We start from the raw sequence: 23308 nt of genomic DNA, 5'->3' as shown, positions 1-23308 counted from the left end.
GCAAACACCATTGCATCAACGCTACCTAGGTAAGAAACCATGCACACAGACCGGAGTTCACCTACGAAAAGCACTCATGCAGCCGTAGTGTAAGCGTTCTACCCTAGTTTCTGTTTGCTACATTATGATTTCCTCGTGAGCAGCATCTAATGAGCTTCCTACTAGAGCAAGTCGCTACAGTGAACGAATCAGACGACCCCGTAGAGAATCTTGCAGCACAATCATGCGTCGTGCCCTACCATCCAATAGTTCTGAAGTCCATAAATCACTTTCAAATCAAGCAAGGGTGGAAATGTGGCTTGATGTAGTGATGGCACATACACAAAGGGGGGAGATGAAGGAATCGGAGACAAGCGATGAGGCACCAGAAGATCTCTGGGCTGGACCAACATTGCAGCCGAGAAGGAAAGAGGAGAAGAACTGGACAGACCCTGTTAGCGAGCGCTAAAATATATGTGAAGGGTATGTGATGCTGAAGGAGGGTTAAAGCAGGCCAACTAGTCAGCGGTTTCATGCTTGTCAGTAAGAAGGAAAGTGGTTTTAAGCATAAGAAGCTAAGTTATGATTGCAACCATTTTCACACTATGGATTCTAGGATCGCCGCAGGTTTCGTTTGATAAACATAGCGGTCGTAGTTAGTGTTGGACGCCCAACGAACAGCTCAAAGCCCCTTGAGTGAGCCAGTCAGCTCTCTGTCATAGAAAGAAAGCACAGATGTGTTATAAATATGCATGAAACAGTACTTTTTTACTTTACACTGACCACTATCTGGATCCAGAACGCCAACATAATGCAACTCCACGCATGCGACAACGCCTATAGTAACCTGAACTCCTTTTGATGCGCCGTTATCGATCACCATGCATGATGTGTCCCACTAGACGCTTCCAGCAACTTCTCCAAACCACTGTCTCAATGCTCCAGCCAATACTCCTGGCAACTCCCTAACATCTCTCACAACAAGGTAGTACCTGAATGGGAACTGCTCCATGTACTTGTACCTCACAATCTTGCCCTCAGGCGTAAAGACAGCAGACTGTAAGTCCAAGATAGAGGTCTTTGCTTGATCCTTCGTAGGCGCCGGTGGCTGAGCACCCAGGTTGTCAGATGTCGGTTGCGCGGGTATGAAAGGAGCGGCGGCAGAGCTATCGATAATGATGAAGACAATCATAACACGCTCTTCTTGTGCTTTGCGAACAAGACGCTGGATCTCGGCATGATCATCGCAAAGACCGTCACTGACGATGAGCATCAATTGCCAAAGGTCTTCACCTGCTGAACTTGATCCCTTTTGTCGAGCATCCTTGAATAACTCCAGACTCTTGTCAACCAGGCCACGGACATTTGTTTTTTTAGCATCGAAACCGAATTGCTCAAACACGCGTACACCAGCTTCTGAAGTGAAAGGCTTGTCAAAGTCATGCGCGACGTTCACTTCGTCACCGAAGCCCACGACGCTAACTTCACCGACTTCTAGCATTGATAGCGAGCGGGTGACTAGTGTAAGGGTTTTGAGTGCAAGACCGCTGGCACCACTGTCAGCCATACTGCCACTGTTGTCTAACGCAATCATGACTTGGTAGCTCCTCTTGCTTGGCATACTGCGTCGCAGCCAGATCTTATCCCGCTTGTAGCCTGAAGCGATGTAAGGAATGATGCGCTTGAGGTTGAGTCGCTTTCCTGTACGGAAGTCGCCACGGAGCTTTGTAGCGAGAGTTGGAGCGAGGATGAGGCGGAGATGCTCTGTGAGTTGTTGGGAAAGCGAATGCGTCGACGTTTCGTGCGCGAGCCACAGGGAACGTGCGGACGTGGGGTCCATGGCGGATGATTCAAGGTGAGTAAGGGAGAGCTGGGCTTCGATGTTATCAGCAGAAGACACTGAAGAGGAAGTATCTTCGTCAAGTTCAACAGCATCAGCCATGTCTTCGTCGTCTTGGTCTGGGAAGGGTCTCTGTTCGCCGACAAAAGCCTGCGGTAGGCCTTCCATCGCATTCGACTGCGGCTGCTGGGCTTCTTGGTCTTGATCTTGTTGCATCTCAGGCTCCTCCATCTCGGTGTCTTTATCGGCCTCCATCATCTCTTCGTCCTTGTCTTCAGGTCGAGTTGGCAGCTTGTCCTCCTCTTCGTTCATTGGCAGCGCCATGTCGTGATCTAAAGTTTTCGCTTGATCTTCTGTCGCAGTACCCAGTGCTTGTGTATCAGCTTGTTGTTCTTCATCGCCGAGATGCTCAAAGTCCGCATCAGCCATATCGATCTCTTTGTCGATTTGCTGAGCTTGCTTTTCATCTTTCTCTTGGGCATCTTGAATCTGCTTCTGTTGATTGTACCACTTCTCTAGTACATCGCCCAGCTTCTTGAACGATTGCGTCTCTCTCGACTCCTCAGGCTGTTCTCCGTGTCCGCCAGCGTCTGGGGCGGCTGTTTGTCCAAGCTGCCCGTCTTCGGTTGTCGGTGCTTGTTGCTGCTCGGCGGATTCTCCCTCTTGACCTTCGTCCTGGTTCGCGGCACTGGCAGAAGCTTGCTCGTTCTTGTTCTTGTGCGCTTCCTCGTTGGCCTCGGTACCTGCACCAGCTTCGGCATTGGGATCGGCTTGGTCGGTATCCTTTTGATCGCGAACTTCGTCTTCTGGCACGTTCTCGTCCGGGAGAGGAATGGTGTCATCGTCGTCCATGGGCTCGTCACCTTCATCTTCTTGCTCCCCTTCTGCCTGCTCCTCATCTTCAACATGACCAGTCGTATCTTTCTCGTCCGCGCCTTCTTGCTCAGGTTCGATGTCTTCGTCTATGGTATCCGGTTGGCCAGGATCGACCTCAGGATCCATTTCTTCTTCAGGCAGATCATCACCCATGTCCATATCGCCAAGATCGTCATCCTCTTTGCCTTCGTCGTCTTGACCATCCATATTCAAATCTTCTGGCAAGTCCAGTGTCTCTTCTTCTTTTGCGTGGGGGTCCATCTGCTCTTTTTCGCCAGCACCCACGTTTTCTTCCTGATCCTCGCCTTCCATTTCCATGTCTTCTTCTTCTTCGCCCTCTTTCTTTTCGTCTTCAGCGTCTTCGTCCTTGTCCTCGCCGTTCGTCTCATTTTCCTTCTTCTCAGCAGCAACTTGCTCTTCTTGGTCTTCGGTTCCCACGTCTTCTTTTCCTTCTTTATCCTTGGCGTCATCTTCCTTACCTCCATCGTCCCACATCTTTTCGTCTACAGCACTAGGGCCGAGATCATCAACACTGCCAACCTCGCTTTGCGCATCATCGTCTCCTTCCTCGCCAGACTCGTCACCCTTATCTTCCTTCTCTCCAACCTCCTCTGTCTCACCCTCCATCTCTTGCTCGCCCATATCGACTGCATCTTCCTGTTCTTCGATACTCCCCTCACGTTCGCCCTTCTGCTCTTGTGCTAGATCCTCGAGATCTTCGTCGTCCTCAATATCTTTGGAGATGTCTTCAGCGCCTTCTCCTTCACCGAGACCGGTACCAGATTCAAGTTTGTCATCTTTGCCCTTCTGGGGATCGTTTGACTTCTCGGGAGGTTGACAGAAGCCTTGCGTACCAATTTGGATGAACGACTTCGAGAGGCGGTGGAGCAGGTTTGCAGTAGATGCATGAAGAGCGTCGAAACGGTTGACGATATACTTGTGCGTTGCCACGTATTGGTCCAAAATAGGCTTGACGGAAGCGAACAAAGCGACTATGCCTTGTAAGTTGGCATCGTCATGAAGGTATTGCATCTTGTCGAGCAGCGTCTGTAAAGTTTCACTGATATGGGGAGCGTGTAAGGCCATCAGCGCAGCTGAAAGAGCCTGTTCTTCTTTGAGGAGCCAGGACGCATCATCCGTTGAAGCAGGAATACCCGTCATTGCGACCTCCACGTCTTGCATTGAACCCAGAACAAGATCCAGAAGAGTGAGGATGTCTTTGGCATGAGCCTCAACCGATATGCGCAAAGCATCCAAAGATTGTACACTGTTGGCAACAGGATAACAGAAGATGAACGGTTCAACTTGCCGAAGCACGGTCTTTGCGATGTCGCTGTTGGTAATGGATACGCTGAACGCCCCTCGAAGTTCAGATAAGAATTTTCTCACGGTGTCGTTGACTTCTAGGTAGGCAAAGGATTGTACGTTGAGTGGCAACTTTGGCGATTGGTCGTATGCATCAGCAAGGCTTCGGGCAGTGGCGGTCCAGGCGCGCAATTCGCGGATCAACGCATCAAGCTCTGTCGTCTTTCCAAGCCTGGCTTGCGCATTCACTATGTCGCTTGCGGTCTGGAGCATGGCAGCGAGCCAGCGAAGCTGTGGCTGTACGAATCCAGATACATCCACGTGTTCTGACACCAGAGTGGATTGATCATGCTCCAGTTGGCACAGGTTGGCGACAAGCGCCATGGGCGCATTGATCAGCTCAAGGCTGCGTGCAGCCTTGCTGAGCATATTGCGCTGCCGGAGGGAGGCATGCAGCAAGCCCTCCAAGTATCCAATGCTCCTTGAGACGTCGTTTGCAGTTAGATCACCAGAGTGTTCCCTAGTAACTGCGCGAACTTGAGGCATGATGTTGAGTGCCTTGTGTAGGTGATACTCAGCGGCATGACCAGTGCTTTTGCCTCCTTTGACCAGGGACATAGTTGAGAGTATCGTTGAAAGCTCATCCTGCTTTGCCAACGTGTCCACACTCAGGTTCGAGTTGATACCCATCTGCCGCAGCTGTTTCATCGTATCGGCGTAGAGCTTACGCTTCTGAGTCTTGAGATGCTGCACGGATGCTTTGTTCTCCTCTGTAAGCGTAGTGGGAGTAGCCTTTTGTAGCTCGACGATAGAGCCTGAGAGGTCAGTAATGAACTCGCTGATGTAAGATGCGCCGTCAACAGCAGCGGTCTTTGGCGTTGTGAGATTTCGCATCATCGAGACAGTGACAGCAAGGTTCTTGAAGCGAGTAGGCCTTTCATCCCATCCAGGAATTCTGTTTGCGCAAAGTTTCAGCGCCTCAGGGTTCGTAGCAGTGACGACGTTCTCCAGAGAAATGTCGTGCAGTAAATGGCTTTCATCTGGGAAGCCGGCGTTCATTACACCAGACACAGGACGATTCAGCAATGCTCTGAACTTGCGAACGAGTTTTGTCAGCTTGCGATGATTGGCTTTCGCACTCTGCTTCAAGACCTCGATGTTTGTATCCTTCCAGCTCGCGAGCTTGATGACATCAGTGATCTGCTTTTCTAGGGCTTGGCGACCCTTGCTGAGTGTTTCGTGCACTGGCTTCCCAAGACGCGAGTAGTAGGCGAGGAAATTGTCAAGTGCGGCATGCACAGTCCTGAAGGCATCAACATCTTGCATGCGCATAGCGGCATGCTGGCGAAGCTGTGCCAAAAGCTTGATTCGTTGCTCGAAATGACCAAGTGTGGTTGCCTCGAAGAACCCTTCCAATGATTTGAGTAAGTTCTTGACATGGGTCTGTAGACTCTTCTCATCCTCGCTGCTCTCTGACGCAGCAATGACGGTCTCATATGCGATAAAAAACCAGCTTTTGGCATCGTCACGGTATTTCTCCTCTTCCATATCGAAGAGTCGGGCCCAAGTCGTAAGCTCAAGCTCTCTCCAGCTGACTAGAAGCTTAGTAAGGTCGTCGAATACATTCGCGGTGCTGTACTCTTTGCTGGCAACTCTCTGCCATTCATGCATGTAAGCATAAAGTTTCTCAGCCTTCGTGATGAATTTTGCCACGGGGTCGACATGCCGGAATTTAAGTGCTTCGTCGCACGTGCGTAAAACCTCTGAAAGGGTCGCGTGTTCAGGCCAAACACTGCGAATCTGGCGGTAGCGCGCCTGAATACGATGGATAAGTGTGATGAGGCGCTTGGCTTCTGAGAGATTGGCATCGAAGTAAAAATTGTAGGTTCTCGCTGTGCTGACGGTTGACAGCGCATTTAGCTTCTTCTCTAACGCGAGATAGATAGTTGGCAAGACATCATCATGCTTGCTACCGTAGCTCTTGCCACCCGATATGCGATTGAGTTCCGTAGCACACCACTCTAGAAGCGCCTTGACGGAGTCAGAAGCGTCCCTGCCCTGAGCGAAGAGCTCGGCATGTAAGTTGGCAAGTCTGATGGCATAGTCCCGAGAGTTGGATGGCAGCCTGGTTGGTTTGATCTCGTCCTCCTGGCCTGCGTCGTAGTCTGGAAACAGTGTCGGGTCTTCATCGACTTCGTCGTCATCCAATCCACGATATGTGTACAGGCTTGAGTTTTGGGCTTCTTTTTCCTGGTCTTGAACTAGCTTGGTTTTCCAATCACCGTACAAGCTAGCAAACAGATCATGCAGTAGATTTCTGGCTGTAGGTGTAGTCATAGCAGCCGGATCTGTGTTGTTCAACACGAGCAGGTTGTTCAAAGTGTGCCACCTGAGATCGATAGCATGTTCGCGCTGACCCAGGCTTTCTTCCATGATCTGCAACACTGATTCTGATCTCTCCATTGGTTCGGATCGACCGAAGAAAGGCGTCCGCGATGACATGTATGCCAAACTCTTGCTGACATTGCTCTGTACGGTCTTCTCTTCTTCTCTCTGCCCCAGGTGAAGGCCAATCTGCAGACAAGAGAGAAAGCCGACAGCGATATCCGTGATGTCGTCATATCCTCGATAACCTTCTGTGAGGCGCTGGATAATACGAATGATGTTTTGCTGCAAAGTGATGTCACGGGCGGCTTCCTGAACTGACATTGACCGGTTCAAAAGAGGTTGAATAGTGCTCAGCAAGTTTGTGAACTCGCCTTGGAGATCATCGAGCTCGGAGGTAGTTGGACGAACGATAGCCGGCACAGGCGGCTCCTGACCCATGTTGTTGATCACCTCCTCGGCTTGTCGGATACGGAAGCTTGTATCTTGCCCAGTATAGTCAATTTGGAAAACTCTCAGTGCATCAAGTGCTTTCTGGAGAGAACTTTTCTCCGCAGTGAACATGTCGCGTTCGATCATAGGTCTGAGTGCAGGGTCGTGTGGGTAATTGGGAACAAACAACTGCAGACCCAAAAGACCCAAATGGATCCACGCTGCTGAGTCGACAACGCAATCGGGTAGTCGAGGGCATCTTGCGATACCAGCCTCTAGAGTCGATCGGTAGACATCAGGAATATTAGCGTCCGGGGATACTATAACAGAGCGTCCACTCGCCGCCTGAACAACTATGTTGGAGTGCGACGAGATGATCTCATCATAAATATCCTTGTAAAGTAAGTCCAACGCAGCCCTTTGGTCCTCCGTTATACGGCCAGCATCAAGTGACAACTGCTGGGAAAGTACTTGTAGCTCTGTCTCGAATCGGTCGAGCTGTGCCAGCTGGACTTCATCGACACCAAAGAGTTTTCCAAGTACCGCAGTGTGGAATCGGCCTTGAAGTACCATAGCGTTCGCTGACTTGCGTGTCAACCCAAGATGGCGATACAACTTGATGAAGTGCTCCGATCCATGATAAGATCGCCCAAACTCGAGATCTACGAGTTTTGTTGCACGCCGGGCAAATAGGGCTGCCTTTGCGCGGGTGGCTACAACAGCTGTAGTAGGCGATACGTTTCGTTCGGCATCATTATTGTCGCGCGCGATGTCCAGGAACTGACAGAGACCCTCAAATTCGTCTTCGAAATATGGAGTGATCAACATGTTGTCTTCGCCGATGTTTTGCTCCAAGTCATGAATCGCTGCACTGAGACCTGCGACAAGTTCTTTGGCATCCACTTGATTCTTCCGAACAAGGTTCAAAGAGCTAGCGACCCTTTCGCGTAACTGTACCATCTCATCCACGCGTAGAGTTGACTGCCACATGATTGCATCAAGTCTGTCAGCCAAGCTTTCAAGCTCCAGGATAGCATTCAGTTGAGTTTGGGTTGTGGGTGTAGACGGTTTGAAAACACGCCAGATATGTTCCATGCCCATGCCAGAGGTGAGTTGGACGTCAGATCCAAACACAGCGATCTGCTTGGAGAGTGTATTACTCATAGACTGCATGACAGAATCTGAGTCGTCAGTCGTAGCGGGAATAGCCGACGCCAGCATCTTCAGATAAGTCTGGAAAGTGGCACGGTCGAATGTGGAGGCAGTAGTGAGAGCGTGAAAGGCCCAGAACAACGTCCGCAAGGGCTTGAGGAAAGCAACATCGAAACAATGGTCTTGATGAAGAGCATTCCAAAATCCCTCGACAACTTTGACTATGCCTTTCCAGTATGCATGCAAGAACGCTGGCAGCTTTTGTTTTTCCTTGCGACGTTCGAATCGAGCGGATGGGAGGTCTTGGATAGCCTGTTGCATGTTGTAAAGATCGAACATGATCTCGTACATGGACGCACTCCAGACATTTAGAATCCTCGATTTTTCGGTACGGTTGAGTAACAGCTCGTTGCTCAAGGGATGGTAAGAGCGTAATCTTGTCACCTCGTCGGTTTCTAGCTTGTTGTAAACCGTCGTCGCATGCGGCTCCCATGTTGTCTCCAGGAACCGGGAAAATTGCTGCATCTGATTTTCGACACTTGCTCGGGCTACCACGGGGGATAGCTGTGTGTGGTCGTCATTATCTGTTCCGTTTGGTAGCGCAGCAGAACTCAATACAAGACCTTGTCGCGTCTGCTTGGTAAAACTTGCCAACAAGTCATTGTCCTGGAGTCCCAAATGCTCGAAACGATGTTGCAGACTGACCGACAGATGGTCTTCGTGTTCTTGAAATTGGCGATACCGGTACATGGCGGAGTCGAGCGGATATTGTACCACCGGTCGATCGTCTTGGACAACCTCATCATCGCGCTCCAACAAACATATCTCGACAGCTCTGTTTCGCATTGCTCTTGATAGCTCCCCGTACTTCGAATCCATAGTCATGAAGATACGGAAGTTTGGGTGTGGGCGCACGATGCGTGCTTCGCCATCATCTGTGGAGTGTTCGTTGATTGAGAGGTAGCCGTTGGGCTCCAGTAGCGAGTTCAGTCGATCCAAAACAGCGCTTGAGCACAGATTTGCGTTGTCTAGGACGAGCCATTTGCCCTGCTCAAGCGAGCGGATAAGAATTCCATCGACCCACTGAAAACGTGCGCCGTCGATTTGTTGATGGGAAGCCTGTAGTGACAAGTGCAGCTTGTGGGCCAGCTCAGACGCTTCGGGACTGATGCCTGCAAGGTTTTCGAGAAATCGCACTGCACCGCCGCTGTCGCTCGTAAAAGAGCCGGCCCGGAGATGTTCCAATAATTGGAGATGCATGGCTGAATGTTTTGTGCTCGTCGCGATATGCCTCCGGACGATCTCTTCCGCCTGCTCAAGGCATCGATGGACCTCTCGTGTAGGGTCTGATTGCTCATATCCACCAACAAGATCCATAGCGTCAACATCGGCATTCATGGAGAAGGTGATCAGATCCGTACCAACAAAGCCGGCTAACTGGCTAATCATAGCAGTCTTACCAGAACCGGGTGGGCCCACGATGATGACTGGCCAGTTTTGCTTGACACTGACCAGAAGAGCTTCCATGGCACCTAGCTGCGAGGCGCGTAGGGTTGAAATAGGATCTGGCCGCGTAACCGCAGTGTCGCGTGGTAGCAAGCCTAGGCCGACTTGGACAGCTTGTGTGCTCAGATTGTGGAAGAGGCTGATGCGTGGTTGGTGGACGCCATACTGACTCTCAAACAACTTACGTAGCCGGGCGCGATCGCTCTCTGAGCGGAAGCGTTGGGCGAATATAGTGTCCAAGAAGTCTCGCGCCGAACCCGGAAAATCGGTTGAGGTGAGAAGCTGCAGCCAGCGAAGGGTATCACGCAGATTGAACTCCCAAGGTGCGCCCAAATTACCGAACGCGCGTCGGTTGACTACTTGGTCGTCCAACTCTGCCACAAATCGAATGAGCTTAGCGACTTCGTGCTCATCGATACTAGGAAAAACCTTGTTGCAGATGAGAGTGAGGTCTTCTGGACGGAAGATGTCGGCATACACGACAGTAAACCGATTGACGAAGGATGCGGGCAGTCCCTTGCGGCCACCACCTTGGTGATGTGGATTTTGCGCTGCGAAGACCCTGAAGTCTTGATGCTTGTGGAACGTCTGGTCCAGCTCGGAGATGTAGACTTCACCACGATGATCAAGGACGGCGTTGAGACCTTCAAGCACGGACTGTGACGCCAGGTTCATCTCGTCAAGAAGTACCCAGTCGCCGTTTTTCATGGCTTTGAGGAACGGCGCGTCGCGCCAAGCGAAAGTACCGGCGGCTCCTCCTTCGACAGGCACGTCCGATCCGAACAGATCCATAAGATCCGTTTGTTCAGAAAGATTGAGACGTGTCAAAGGCTTGCCAATAGCTTTAGCCAGAGCAGTGACCAATGTAGTTTTACCCACACCTGGATTGCCCTCCAGTAAAATTGGCTTGGGAAGCTGTAGAGCACGGACCACACGCATCGCATTGGAACGGGTTGTTGGTGCTTCGAGCGCGAAGTTTGACGCCTGCGAGGCTGTTGAAGAAAACTTGGGGATGGAAAAAGAGCCCAGCCGGAAGGAATGCTCAGTACTCGATATTTCAATGGCTCCAAAGTACATGGGTGCGACATCCTGACCCAGGAGCTTGCTCAGGTGATGCAGACATGCCGCCTTCTCGTCTTGGATCGTGGTGGTAGAGATGGCAAGCAAGCCTGCTGGGTTCGCTCCAAGTGTGTCGATGAAAACCATTGCTGCGCCATGAACAACACCAAATATGGGATCATCGTGCTTCATATCGTTGATGAAAGACACCCATGCTAGCGTGTCACGAATCGATATCGAAGATGCGACGGAGGTGTTGTACTTGTCGTTGAACCACTGTGAGAATGAAACTATAGCTCCAGCATAGTGGTTCAGGCTAGGCTTCAACTTCGATCGTACGATTTCCAGAATGTCATCGAGGTCGGACATGGCGGGGACCCAGATCTCTGTGAAGCGGTTTCGAAGAGCTGGCGAGAGCTCCTTCTTCCCGTAATCTCCACCCGGATTCATCGTGGCAAGGAACTGAAATCCATCGCTGGCTGTGATATGCGAATCGACAGGGCCCTTCTCTGCAAGCAAGAGACTTCGTGAAGGCTCAAGAACACTGTTCAGACGCTCGAGAACGGAGTCATCAGCTAGCGAGATTTCGTCGAGAAGGAAGTAGTGACCTTGTTTCATCGCATGTACCAGGCTACCATCTGCCCATTCAAACAAGGCGCTGGCCTTGGTTCGACTGAGGTCTATCGATTTGCGAACCTCATCGGTGAAAGAATCTGGCGACTCTTTCATGACTTTGTCGTACAACGCCATAAGTTCTTCGGGGCTTAAAGAACTCGGATCACACTGTAGGCTTTCGCTCGAGACTCTGGCGAGTGCCTGGAGCATCTGCTCCCTCAAAGATTCTTCGATTGCAGCTCGATTTCTGATGGGTCGTTGCGCACCTATCAAATCACCGGTCTCTGTGTTCTGGTGTGCGTTGACGATGTGAAGTTGATTGTTGAACTGATCAGCGAGCAATTGACAGACGGTCGTCTTTCCACAACCTGTCTCTCCGATAAGCAGGACGGGTTCATTGTTGCGAATAGCATGTGCAACAAGGACAGAAAGGCGACGCATCGCGCATGTCCAAACAACATTAGTATTGACTTTGGTCACATCATTACCGAGTCCCTCAATGTTCGACAAGCTGTCAGGACTGAACAACTGCTCTTCATCGATGGTCACTTTAGGGCCCTTCTCGCTCATTACGGTTTCCAGAATCTTCTTGACAGCGACTCGCTCTTCTTCTTTGCGCACGCGTTCTGCAAGAAGCATGTAACCGTTGTTTGCAAGGTCCTGGATTGTGTCTGCTTTTCGTTGTGCCCATCTAAACAAGTCTCGTAGCGTGGCGAAACTCTTTTGCTCGAAGATGCGATTTTCCTGTCGAAGTGTAGAAAGCTCCCGATAGACCTTCACGATTCGCTTACACCATGTTTCCGGGATCATAGTACGGCGGTGCAGAATCTCGGTCAACTCTTCTACTGGGATGTCGTCGAAGTGTAGCTCCAGGAATCGGTTGCGGAAGGCTCGTGATAAAACCTTGCGTCCTCCGTAAAGACCGGCCGGGTTTTGTGTGGCAAAAAGCATGAAGTCTTCATGTGGCCGAACAACTTCTTGTGTCTCTGGAATGAGAAGTTCCCGATTGTCATCGAGCAGGCGATTGAGGGCTTCCAGAACGTCTGTAGGCGCCAGGTTGAGCTCGTCTAGAACAATCCAGTGGCCTTCGCGCAGCGCTCGCACCAGTATTCCCTCTTGAAATGTGAGCTTTCCGTCAGCGCCGGAGATATACGAGCCTAAGTACTCTTGCAAGTCGGTATGCTCGTGATTGTTGATACGGACGAACTTGTTCCCTGATCGTTTGGCAAGATATTCGATCATACTTGTCTTACCGGACGAGGTAGGTCCTTGAATCAATACTGGGTACTTCCGTGTCGATGCGGCTCGGATGAGGTTGTTCATGTTGCGTTGAACAAAAGGAGTAATGATGTAGTGGGACTGCTCTTCCACATCATGTACGCCCTGTCGAAGCCAATAGTGTCCTTGTCTGACGTAGTTTCGACTGTCTGAAGGCTGTTGAAGAGGCTTGCCAAGCTCAGCCTTCAAGGAGGCTTTCTGAGGGAACAGGTGTTTAGTGATAAGCGGAGCTACCAGGTCTTCCGAAGCCTTGCCTAGGAAAGTCAAGAAACTCATGTGAAAGCCTTCGTACAAGGCTCTACGAAGGGTGCAGAGAGGCGCAATATCCCTGGCGTATGAAAGTGTTCGTGTCAATGTCCGTAGACTGAAGTGAGCTTTCTGGTCAGCGCCATCCACCAGCATATTGGCTTTGGCAAGCTTCTGAATGTCGAGATACAGTGCAGTGACATCGCGCGCTACTCGTACTATTGCTGGATCTGCGCCATCGCCACCCAGATACTTCTCGACAATATTGCGCAAGCTCTTCTCGTCACCATCTGGACTCTCAACGTAGAGTTCGGTGAACCGTGATCGGATGCCTGGCGGCAGGTCCTTCTTGCCTACATCGGTAGCCGGGTTCATCGCAGCGAACACCCTGAAATTAGGATGCGCGACTACTCGTTCAACGTTGCCAGTCTCAGTTAGCAATATCGATGGATTTCCATCCGGACCTCCACCCAAGAGATCAGTAAGTGCTTCTAGTGTATCTGAAGATGCCAAATTGATCTCGTCGAGGAGTACCCAGTCACCATTCCTGACTGCCTTGACAATATTGCCCTCCAGGAAAGAGAACGCAAATGCCTCTGAACCGCCGGAGAGCTGCGCCTCTAGATCATGGAGGTCGGTCGCAAATTTCTCCCATCGAGCGGTTGGGAAATTGGCAGGTAATGAGTCCATCTTCCGCTTTTTCTTGGGCTGGCCGCCATCGGGGTCTGGAGATGACGTTTGTGATTCGTGCGACTTCCGGGCTGCATCTACCATCTTCAGTGCCTCGCGCCAGAGTGCACACACGCGCTTCCACTCGCCTTTTGCGACACGTTTCCCGAGCATTTCCATGAATCGTAGGTTCTTCTTTCTCGAGAACGTAGTATCAAAGATCTCATCAAATTCGTCCTTGAGAGGGATTACTAGGCTGCGTACATTGACAGGCTTGAAACCACCAAGTAAGTCGCCACTCTCGCTTTGCTGTGACAGATTGAAAGCTACCAGCTTTCGGCCAAGCTGCTCAGCCAGATACTGAATGCATGTAGTCTTTCCGGTACCCGTCTCGCCCACTAACAGAAGCGGCTCTTGGCGATCGACTGCTACAGCTACCTTCTCAAGCAGCCGTAGGGTGTAGTCGTTGGTTGAAAATGGTCGCCCTGAGCCAAGTTTCTTTGAAGACTTGTGCTTGGATAGCCTTGCTCGTCCGATCTGGATGGTTCCTGATGCCGTGATCTTCGATGGTACCTGAAGCTTGATTTCACGGTTCCGTAATAGGTGATCACGTCGCTGAGGATCGATATGTAACTCTTCAGCCACACATGACATGACCTTCAGGCGTGCGCTCTCGGTACGGAGACTTCCCGCAAAACAGTCGAATGCCTCCATGAATATGTCGTCCTTTTGCGCGTTGTTGAAAGATGCAGCTTGTCCAAGAAGCACCGCTATCCTGTCGCACCACTTGAGTAAATCTCGTGGTGTCATTGCTCGAAGCGAGGTACCGTTCTCGGATGAGAACTTTGCATCTGAGTACAGCTCCACTAGTCGCGCATAAACTTCCATGATGCCGGAAAGGTGTTTCTGCAGCGCAGGGTACTTGGCGTGTATCACCTGGCGGAATTCATCCAGTTGTGGCATTTGCACAGGAATCGACTTCCAGAATCGATGACCAATCATGCTCTGACGGGGTATGATCTCTTGGCCCCGTGGGTTGAGAACGCTTCGCATTGTCGCGATGATGCGGAAGCCTCGTGCCGCTCGTATGGTCTCTCCTCTGCTAGGTATGAGCAGCTCACCGCGTTCAATGAGCGGTAGAAGGGTACTGATAACCTCGTTCGGTGCTCGATCAAGATCCTCAATAAAGATCCATCTTCCTTCTCGAACGGCCGTAGTAAGCACACCTGCGCGCCATGCGAATGTTCCCGGTTTGGCTCCAGTTGTGTACATTCCGATCAATAGTTTCGCGTCGCTCTGTTCGTTCAGATGAAGAGTAACCATCTTGTCCAGCTTGTTAAGTTGCCATGCGAAATGGCGGGTAAGAAGCGTCTTGCCTGAGCCTGCAAGTCCAGTGAGTAGGATTGGGCCAGATTGAAGAAGTCCGTGGGCAATCCTCTTCAGGTTCTGTTCTGTAGTGGCGGTTGAGACCAACTCGGTAGGCCTCTCTTGGGATGGTGCACCGTCTAGTCGAGGCAACAGAACACCATTGACGTTGACCGTATATGGCGACAGATCTTGTTGCATGGCCATCGCATAAGTCTCATCGGTGAAACGATCTCGACCTAACTTCTTCTGCAGATCCTTCCATCTCTTTTCTTCCCATAACGACAAGAATCGGTAGTCGATTTGTTGCCCTTCCCATGGGCCTTCAACCTCCCCCTCTCCAACAAAGCTCTTTACGATATCTTGGGCTGCATAATCCGCTGTGTACGCGTAGATGCAAAGTGTGCGTATGGCCAGATATCGCACAACACGACTCGAGTGGTGAAATAATCTCTCCAGCACTAGTGGTCGTACATAATGGGTAAAGTTCTTGCAGTCGTAGCTGAGAAATCGAAAAGTTCCCAATAAAACTTCTATTAGATCCGAGTCTTGGGTCGCTGTGTCCTCATGGCTTGCAGCGTTGGCTCCAATAACTGGCGAATTCGAGGTATGTGATAAAAACCGTTCCACGTGCTCCGCGAGGTGAGGCGCAAGTGGCAGTAAGCGTCCAAAAGCCGCGATTTTCGCGTCGGTCTTCGCGCCAGACTGTATCCACCGTGCGCACAGTTCTGTGAGAAGACCACCATGTTGAACGAAAATGTCGTCCGTCGATCCAGGCTTCAGCGCTTCGATAGCAAGCGCGTTAAGACTGACCATTTCACCGGTCGTGCGAGTATTGATTCCTTCCATTTCTGCAAGGTCTGATTCGTGGTTCGCGGTCGGGGCGCCTTCCCATAGTTTCGACGCTTCAATATACCCGGAAAGTGGTGTTGTGGCGGCGATGTCTGGGTGCCCTCGAAGTTCTCTAACTTTTTTGCGGGTCTCTGAGAACGCCAAGACGGTAACCTGATTAGTCGTAATCCGCTCCGCAAAATCTCATGATGGCAGGCACGACCACAACGTGCAATCATCATTGATCCACGCCCTCTCCTCCCGCACAATGGCAGCACCAGCATCTCGCGCGCTCAGGCGCTGTATCTGCACCGCAAAGCAGTCCGCATACGTACGACCGACGATTGGCGCCACACAGCAGAGGATACAGCGGAGATGGCAATCAGATGCGGCAGCTTCGACCAACCCAAAGATTGCGACAATCGTGGACCAGATTAGCCAATTGACTCTGTTGGAGACTGCGGACCTGGTATCGACACTGAAGGTACGGATACACCAGCGTGGGGCAGAGGTGGTGGAGGTGGCGGTGGGGGGCAGTCGACCGAATATTGGTGGCATGCGATGAAAACCCAACGCGATATGCCACAATATTCGTTCTGTTCATGTCTGCTGGGCTGGATATTGGCCCTGGCACATGTGGAATTACGATCGCCTTCACCACCACGCCAAAGCTTCATACGGCTCATATGCTAACGTTCCAACCAAAGACCCGCCTGAACATCCCCGACATGCCCATGGGCGGCTTTGTCGCTGGCCCTGGAGGAGGTGCAGGCCCCGCAGCCGCAGCCCCCGTCGAAGAGGAAGAAGCCGCACCTGCCGCGCAAGAAAAGACCCTCTTCAACCTCAAGCTCGAGAAGTTCGATGCCGGCGCGAAACCCAAGGTCATCAAGGAGATCAAGGCCATGCTGGGATTGAGCTTGGTGGACAGCAAGAAGTTCGTCGAAGGAGCGCCCAAGATGATGAAGGAGGGTGTGCCAAAGGAGGAGGCAGAGAAGATTGTCGAGACCCTCAAGGCGCTGGGTGCTACGGTTGTGATGGAGTAGAGATTGGTGTAGAAGCGAGGAAGAGACGGACACTGTATCATAGCATTGCATGTGGGCGTGTACAGATATGTTTGGAATGGCCATGGATGTATTCAGTATACTCAAAACTCCAATAACAATGTGGGCGTCATGAGACAAGCCCGTGGTATCTCTGCCTTAACGCCTAGCTCATGCTGTGACAATGACTTTATCGATCCCATGAACGCCGGAAATGCGGGTAAACTTCCTCCCACACCATTCTAGGGGCCGGTTCCAATCGACAGCGTCTTGGAACTCTCACCGTCTGCATCATTTCCCGAGTCCCCATCAACTGCAGTCTTTTGGGACGCCGCAGCGGTGTCCGCAACAGCCTTGGCCCTTTTCCAAGCCCCAATCCTTTCCTGGTCTTTGCTAGGGTCCTACCCAAAAGCAATAACCTTCCTCCTCTCCTCGGCATCTTCCCTTGCCGTGACATAGTCGTCCTCGTTGATGTCGCTAGCCTCTTCCCACAACTTCTCCAACTCCTCGTACCCGTCTCCCGGCACCGCCCAGATACTCTCTCTCATTCTCTTGTGCCTCTCTCTATCCTCTTCTATCCTCTGTTCAATCTGCCGTTTGTCCATCCTCTGCCCTCCACTCCGACTTGGCAGCGTCGTGGAACCATCTTTGGGATCCGAGGAATCTGTCGCCATGAACGGATGCGCGACTTCCCTTGATTTGAGAACAGCTTCAAGTTCCTGAACGGTTTCCTTCATAAGGATGTTGAGGTTCTCGAGGGTCTTCAGGACTTTGCGCACGACACGGATGTTTGCTCCTTCTTCGCCCACGACGCATTCCACAACCGCTAAGATGTCTCTTTGCAGCATGCGGACGTAGCCCATCGCGCTGGGGTCTCCCGAGTTGTTGTCTTTGACCGCGTATTCGCAGAGGCATTCGATGAAGAACATGATGTTCGCGCGTGTGTTCATGTTGGTGCGCTCGAGCTGTTCGAGGATGCAAGAATGGAGGTCTTCGTCGAGTTCGCGGTTTTTGAGCGCGTAGAAGGCGGCTTTTTGGAGCGAGGTATGCGATGCGCTGAGGTGGGAGAGTAGCGTTGTGAAGCGTTGACGAACCTCGAACGGGTCGGCCATGACGATTGGTGAAGAAGGTGTCTGGCTACTCCGAGCTTGCCGGTAACGTTGTCGGGATGGTGATCGGGGTAGTGTGGAGCGATATGTCTTGGTATGCGATGGTCTGCGTCGAGTGGAGAGCTTGGAGAGCTGCGCGCGCATATCGTCGGCCATGGTCATAGCTCAGGATTTCTTTAAGTGAACGTGGGGAAGGCCGCCGATCTCGCGCTCCAGTAACTCAGCAGTCCTCTTCCTCCACATCTGTCCAGCACCACCCAGAAAGACATCCACAAGACAGTATCCAAGATGGCAAGTACAGAGGAATCCAAGGCGCTCACATTGACCGTTCTCGGTTCAGGTATGTCCACGTTTGCTGTTTTATTTCGCCTTCATACACTATTTCCGGTAGGAGACCGCCCATACACTGCGATTGAGTCTCCAAGGAGCCCATGGTTGTGTCAGAAGCATAGCGAGCCATGCGTGGTTTCAGAATAACCTCATCTCACATAATTCAACTTCCAAGCCCTCCACCGTCCAAGAATCGTCCATAATGATCCTCGAAGCCCCGCTAACACAACCCCAGGAACAATGGGCATAGCGATAATGGGCGGCGTCATGTCGTCCCTAGCTTCCGCCAAAACCAAAGCGTCTCTTGACCCCTCTTCTGCCCCCAAAGACGTCCCCAACCTTTCCAAGTTCATCGCCTGCGATCAATGGGCCCCCGCTGAACAAAACGTCCGCAAAGCCCTCGGCCACTACAACTTCCCTCTCCAGACCCTCACAAACCAGAACCTCAAGGGTGTTCAAGAAGCAGACATTGTCCTGTTGAGTTGCAAACCGCATGGCTTCAAGACGATATTGGGTGAGGAGGGTGTGAGGGAGGCGCTCAAGGGCAAGGTGCTCGTCAGCATTCTGGCAGGTGTAACGAGGGAGCAGATTGAAGCATTCCTGTACCCTGATGGTCCTGAAAAGACGGAGAACGCTTGCCGTGTAGTAAGGGTCATGCCCAACACCGCGTCTTTCGTTGGGGAATCCATGTCTGTAATTCAGACTTCGGATCCGCCACTCAGTGAGGCCCAGTACAAGCTCGTTGAGTTCGTCTTCAGCTCAATTGGCCGCGTTACAAGCCTTCCTCCAGCGAATATGGATGCGGCGACTGCGCTGTGCGGTTCAGGTCCAGCGTTCTTTGCGCTGATACTGGAGGCGGCGGCAGATGGTGCGGTTGCCATGGGCTTGCCGAGAGCGGAGGCACAGATGATGGCTGCGCAGACCATGAGGGGAACCACAGGGCTTGTGCTGAATGGCGAGCACCCAGCTGTGCTGAAGGACAAGGTCTCGACACCTGGTGGCTGCACCATCGGGGGTCTCATGTCACTCGAGGAGGATGGCGTGAGGGGCGCCGTCGCAAAGGCAATCAGGGAAGCTACCGTCGTAGCTTCGAGACTGGGTGGTGAACAAAGAGAGTTTGTTAACCACAGGCGGTAGATATTTCGAGCTTGAGTAACTTGACATCAGCTCAGTCTCAAAGCAGCTGTAAACGAGTAAATGATACCACGAACAAAACTCATCCTCGCTATGCTACACTGTTCCGTTCAATCCAAAAATGTCTTTTATTGGTAGTAGCCTACGCTAATGACACAGCATACAGCATCCACCCGCCCTTCCACCTATCTTAGCTAGTCCAGTCCATCAGAGGGTATATTACAAAGAAGTAGAGAAGCAGCTCAGCTCTCCTCCAGAATCCTCCAAGTTATCCACATTACCGCCTCGAATCCTTCTTGGCCCAATCATGTCTTCATAGCACAAAGGAATCCCCTGATAATGTTCATGCACGCAAGGTCAGAAGAGCCATCCTAGCGCCTCTCCCGCTCTCGCTCCATCATTTCACGCTCAACGTCACCCTCGGTCCTTACACCCCCACGTCTAGCCTTGGCGTTCTTGCGCAGACCCGCTGTGAAGAGGTTGGCGATGTTGTCGTCACCTGTTGTTCCAGACTTTCTACGCTTGTCCCGGTGGGACGCAGGTCCTGTAGGAGGCTTGACTTCGGCTTTGGGGCCCTTGGGCACGGGAGCCTCGTCATCAAAATCGTCCCTGCTGCGTTTACTTGACAGAGTAGGCCGAGATGTCGATGAGATGCGTGAATGGATGGACTTGCTAGAGCCGGAGGGTTTTTCAACGCGTTCACGACTGTCTCGCTCGCGGGCGTTTCGCTCTCGTTCAGCAGCGTAGTGGTCTTGGGAGGTTTCCTTTTCTTTCGACGAAGGACCGGTTGGAATGCTCGCCACTGAGCTGACACTACTCTTGCGACGGTGATCCCTAGCATCTGCACTACGCTCTTTATTGCGATCGGCAGCCGGACCCTTGGGTGGCTGGAAAGCTCGCGGGCCTGTCGGGGGTTGGGCCGGTGGGGGCATGACTGCGTTCTTCGAGCGGCCTTTGATGCTGAAGCCATTCGCTGAAGGCCCCGTCGGTGCATTCAGTGGTGGAGATACAGCGCGTTTCCTCATCATCTGACCAACAATATCCTCTTCGTTCTCCAGCTGAGATGGCTTGTCTTTGCGCTCACGGTCATCATAGTCCCGTCGCTCGCGATCTCGGTCCTTGCGGCTGCGCCGTGAAGAGCGGTATTTGTCGTCATCATAATCGCGCTCGTCGTCTTCAGCTTCGCGATCGCGGCGCCGCCTACGTTCCTTGTCTTTATCGCGAGAGCGATCCTTTTCACGATCATAGTCATAGTCGCGGTCTCGCTCTTTACGGTCCTTGCGGTCTCTCTCACGCTCCTTATCGCGTGATCGGTCGCGGCCGCTCCTATGCTTGCGACGTGAGCTGCCATCCGAATCCTTCTCGCCGTTAACATACGCCTCCTCGTCTTCGTATCTATCCTCTTCGCGAGGCGACCGAGAGCGGTAGCGACGACGATGTTCCTTGCTTCGGTCGCGGTGTGATCGCGATGAACGGTGCTTGTCCTTATCGCGGCGGCTGCTACGATACTTGGAGTCTGCTGATGCAGAGCGCGTACGGTCACCTCGACTGCCCTTTTCGTCGCGGTAGCGATCATCGTATTCCTGTTCACGGTCGTCGTAGCGTGACGACCGGTGCTTGCGGTCTTTGCGACTCTCGTAATCATCGTCCAATGGCGTGACAGATCTTCCACGGTCATCACGGCGGGAAATCCGGTCTGCTGAACGAGACCGCTCGCGCTGTTCGTCCCTCTCGTCGTCCCTCACTCTCGATCTTGAGCGAGAGCGCGATGGTGAGCGTTCCTTGACGCGCATACTCTCGTCGCGAAGAGGAGATCGCCTGTGCCATTGTCAGTTGTTGTCTATTCTGTATGTTTGAGACAGATCTACTCACGATCGAACTCTTCGCTGGGGGCTGCCAGAGGCTACATCTTGGGTAGATGCAATGCTCTTGGGTGGTTGCGGTGGAGCATATCGCCCGCTGTTCATACGACTCGAGAACCCAGTGTTGGGTCGGCCTTCTCTCATCGCACGTGGTCCAGTTGGCGCGCCCGCAACGCCAACACCGATAGGCTCCACTGACTGGCCTGTCAAAACTGTTGCAGCGCCATACGCTCCGTTGTTGAGAGCGCTACGAGGGCCATAGTTGCCATTGTATCCCATATTCATGTTCATGCTGGGATCGAACGGTGTATTCATGTGCTGGTTCGGGAACTGATTCATCATTCCCTGGGCGTAGGGCATGCCATGGCCCATCATGGACTGGCCGTACTCCTGCATGTCTGCATCGCCGGAGTCTACGGTCTGTATAGGCTTCAGACCGCCATCTTGCGCTTCATCCTGTACAACATTGCCTGTGTGGTTAGTATCTTCTCCAGCAGCTTCGCTTGCGACGCCAGCACCGGCGCTGTCTGCAGAAGTCTGCTGTTCAGTCGATACCGGAACACCGTCGCCGGTCTCCTTACCTTCCTCAGTGGGCTCTGTGGACGCCTTCGGCTGCTCACCCTCGGCCTTGACCTCGGGGGCAGTGTTAGCGACTCCATCAGGCGACTGGCCGTCACGCTGCGTAGGACGAATCGCGTCAGTTTTTGATATCCAAGTTTTACCGGTTCCCTTGTACGGGTTCGGTGGCTTTCGTTGATGGGTTGAACGTACGTTTTGCAGAGGGCCGCCGCGGCTACCCGGACGACCAGGCGCATTCGGGAACCCAGGACCAAAGCTACCCTGGCTGCCATTCCTGTTGTTTCGCTGAGGATTTGCTCCTCCTTGATTGGCATGGAAACGATTCTGGTTCTGGTTTGAGAAATTATTCTTGGGGAACTGGTTCATCATCTCGGGATATGCTCCAGATTGATTATAGCCACCCATCTGATTGGGCCCGCTGAAGTTTCCATAACCACCGCCCATGCCATTCCACCCATTGCCATAGCCGCCACCATATTGCATCATGTTCATGGCAGACATATCGTTCATGCCCATGCCCATGTTTCCTCCAAAGTTGCCGTACATGCCGTTCATGCTGTTGAAGTCTGGGTAGGTGTTAGTCGCCTGCTGGACAGATGGTGTAGAGTGCAAAGACATACCTATGGGACTCATGCCATTCCAGCCACCGCCGGCCATCATGTTGGGCATGCCATTCCAGGCCATACCGTTGTTGAAACCACCCTGGTTGGGAAAGGCGAAGCCCATTTGGCCTTGCATGCCGTTCATCGCCGGATTGTTGCCCATCATACCATTGGCTCCATTCGTGTTCTTTTGCTCGTCGCTCGCACTCTCTACAGCAGCCTGATCGGTGCTCTTGGGTACGTTCTGGGAGGCGGTGCTACCGCGTCGCTCGGCGTCGTTCTCAAGAGAAGCATTGTCCTAGCTCAATCAGTAAAAGCAAAAGGTGAAATTGAAAGTATCTCATGTCATTGGCACGTGTGGCAACCATGTTTTGCAATTGTTGGACACCCGACGGTCTCTCTTTTGCTTTTCTTCTTTTCTTCTTTTCATTGTACAGTACCAGCACAGCCAAGTGAAAACGGAAGGAAAGACATTGGGAACCTACCTCATTCGGTTGGGCCGAGGCAGAGTCGGCACGCTGTCCAGCCTCTTCCGCGTTCTCCGCAGAACCAGCAGCTTGTTCAGCGACACTGTCCTCTGCCTTGGGTGCGTCCTCAACACTGTCTACGGGTTTCTCTACACCATCGCCTACCGGCTGTACCTCAGGCGCGGCCGGTGTAGCCTCGACGGGCGGGGTAGCTGCTTGTGCCGCGGCTTTGGCCTCTTCCTTCTTCTTCTGCTTCTGGAGCCATACTCGCATCGTGTTGCGCAGAGACTTGTTCACCGTGCATGATTCGGCTTCGAGCGGTGAGTGGTCGCATGACGGACACGTCGTCGGGAAGTGAAGGTTTCCTTGGCCTAAACCATGTCAGCACATGTCATGCTCCCATCGCAGAGATTGGCATACGCACATGACGAGCATATGGACTTGGCGCAGCAGATGAGTTTGTATGAGTCGAATGCAAGCTGGTTGCAGAGGGCGCAGAAGAAGTTCTTGGGAAAGACGGTTGTTGGAAGCGAACTGCACATATTAGTGTTGGTCGCGATGATACTCACGGGTCACACGTACAGGGCGAGCTCTTTCAGCTCGTCGGCGAGCGGTGCCGCCTTGGGATCCGCGGCGGGGTTGGCCAT

The 23308-nt window shown here is 52.3% G+C and overlaps 5 protein-coding genes across 5 annotated transcripts; 2 read left to right on the top strand and 3 right to left on the bottom strand.

Moving 5' to 3' along the window:
• Positions 1-877: 877 nt before the first annotated feature.
• Positions 878-15556, bottom strand: ACET3X_005254 (uncharacterized protein; the record flags this gene model as incomplete). Its single annotated transcript, XM_069451439.1, has 1 exon — positions 878-15556. One exon carries the CDS (start codon positions 15554-15556, stop codon positions 878-880), a length of 14679 nt encoding a protein of 4892 aa, XP_069307298.1.
• A 250-nt stretch (positions 15557-15806) lies between these two features.
• Positions 15807-16581, top strand: ACET3X_005253 (mitochondrial 54S ribosomal protein bL12m; the record flags this gene model as incomplete). Its single annotated transcript, XM_069451437.1, has 2 exons — positions 15807-16022; positions 16246-16581. 2 exons carry the CDS (start codon positions 15807-15809, stop codon positions 16579-16581), a joined length of 552 nt encoding a protein of 183 aa, XP_069307297.1.
• Positions 16582-16979: 398 nt separating this feature from the next.
• Positions 16980-17690, bottom strand: ACET3X_005252 (uncharacterized protein; the record flags this gene model as incomplete). Its single annotated transcript, XM_069451436.1, has 1 exon — positions 16980-17690. One exon carries the CDS (start codon positions 17688-17690, stop codon positions 16980-16982), a length of 711 nt encoding a protein of 236 aa, XP_069307296.1.
• A 285-nt stretch (positions 17691-17975) lies between these two features.
• Positions 17976-19154, top strand: ACET3X_005251 (uncharacterized protein; the record flags this gene model as incomplete). The annotated part of the gene is made up of 2 exons (XM_069451435.1): positions 17976-18027; positions 18253-19154. The coding sequence occupies 2 exons, from the start codon at positions 17976-17978 to the stop codon at positions 19152-19154; spliced, it is 954 nt and encodes a 317-aa protein (XP_069307295.1).
• A 368-nt stretch (positions 19155-19522) lies between these two features.
• Positions 19523-23308, bottom strand: ACET3X_005250 (uncharacterized protein; the record flags this gene model as incomplete). Its single annotated transcript, XM_069451434.1, has 6 exons — positions 19523-20969; positions 21024-22158; positions 22213-22492; positions 22680-23032; positions 23086-23195; positions 23244-23308. 6 exons carry the CDS (start codon positions 23306-23308, stop codon positions 19523-19525), a joined length of 3390 nt encoding a protein of 1129 aa, XP_069307294.1.

Source organism: Alternaria dauci, chromosome 4 (genome assembly GCF_042100115.1).
Source record: "Alternaria dauci strain A2016 chromosome 4, whole genome shotgun sequence".
NCBI lineage: Eukaryota > Fungi > Ascomycota > Dothideomycetes > Pleosporales > Pleosporaceae > Alternaria > Alternaria dauci.
This window is presented reverse-complemented; position numbering and strand designations above follow the sequence as displayed.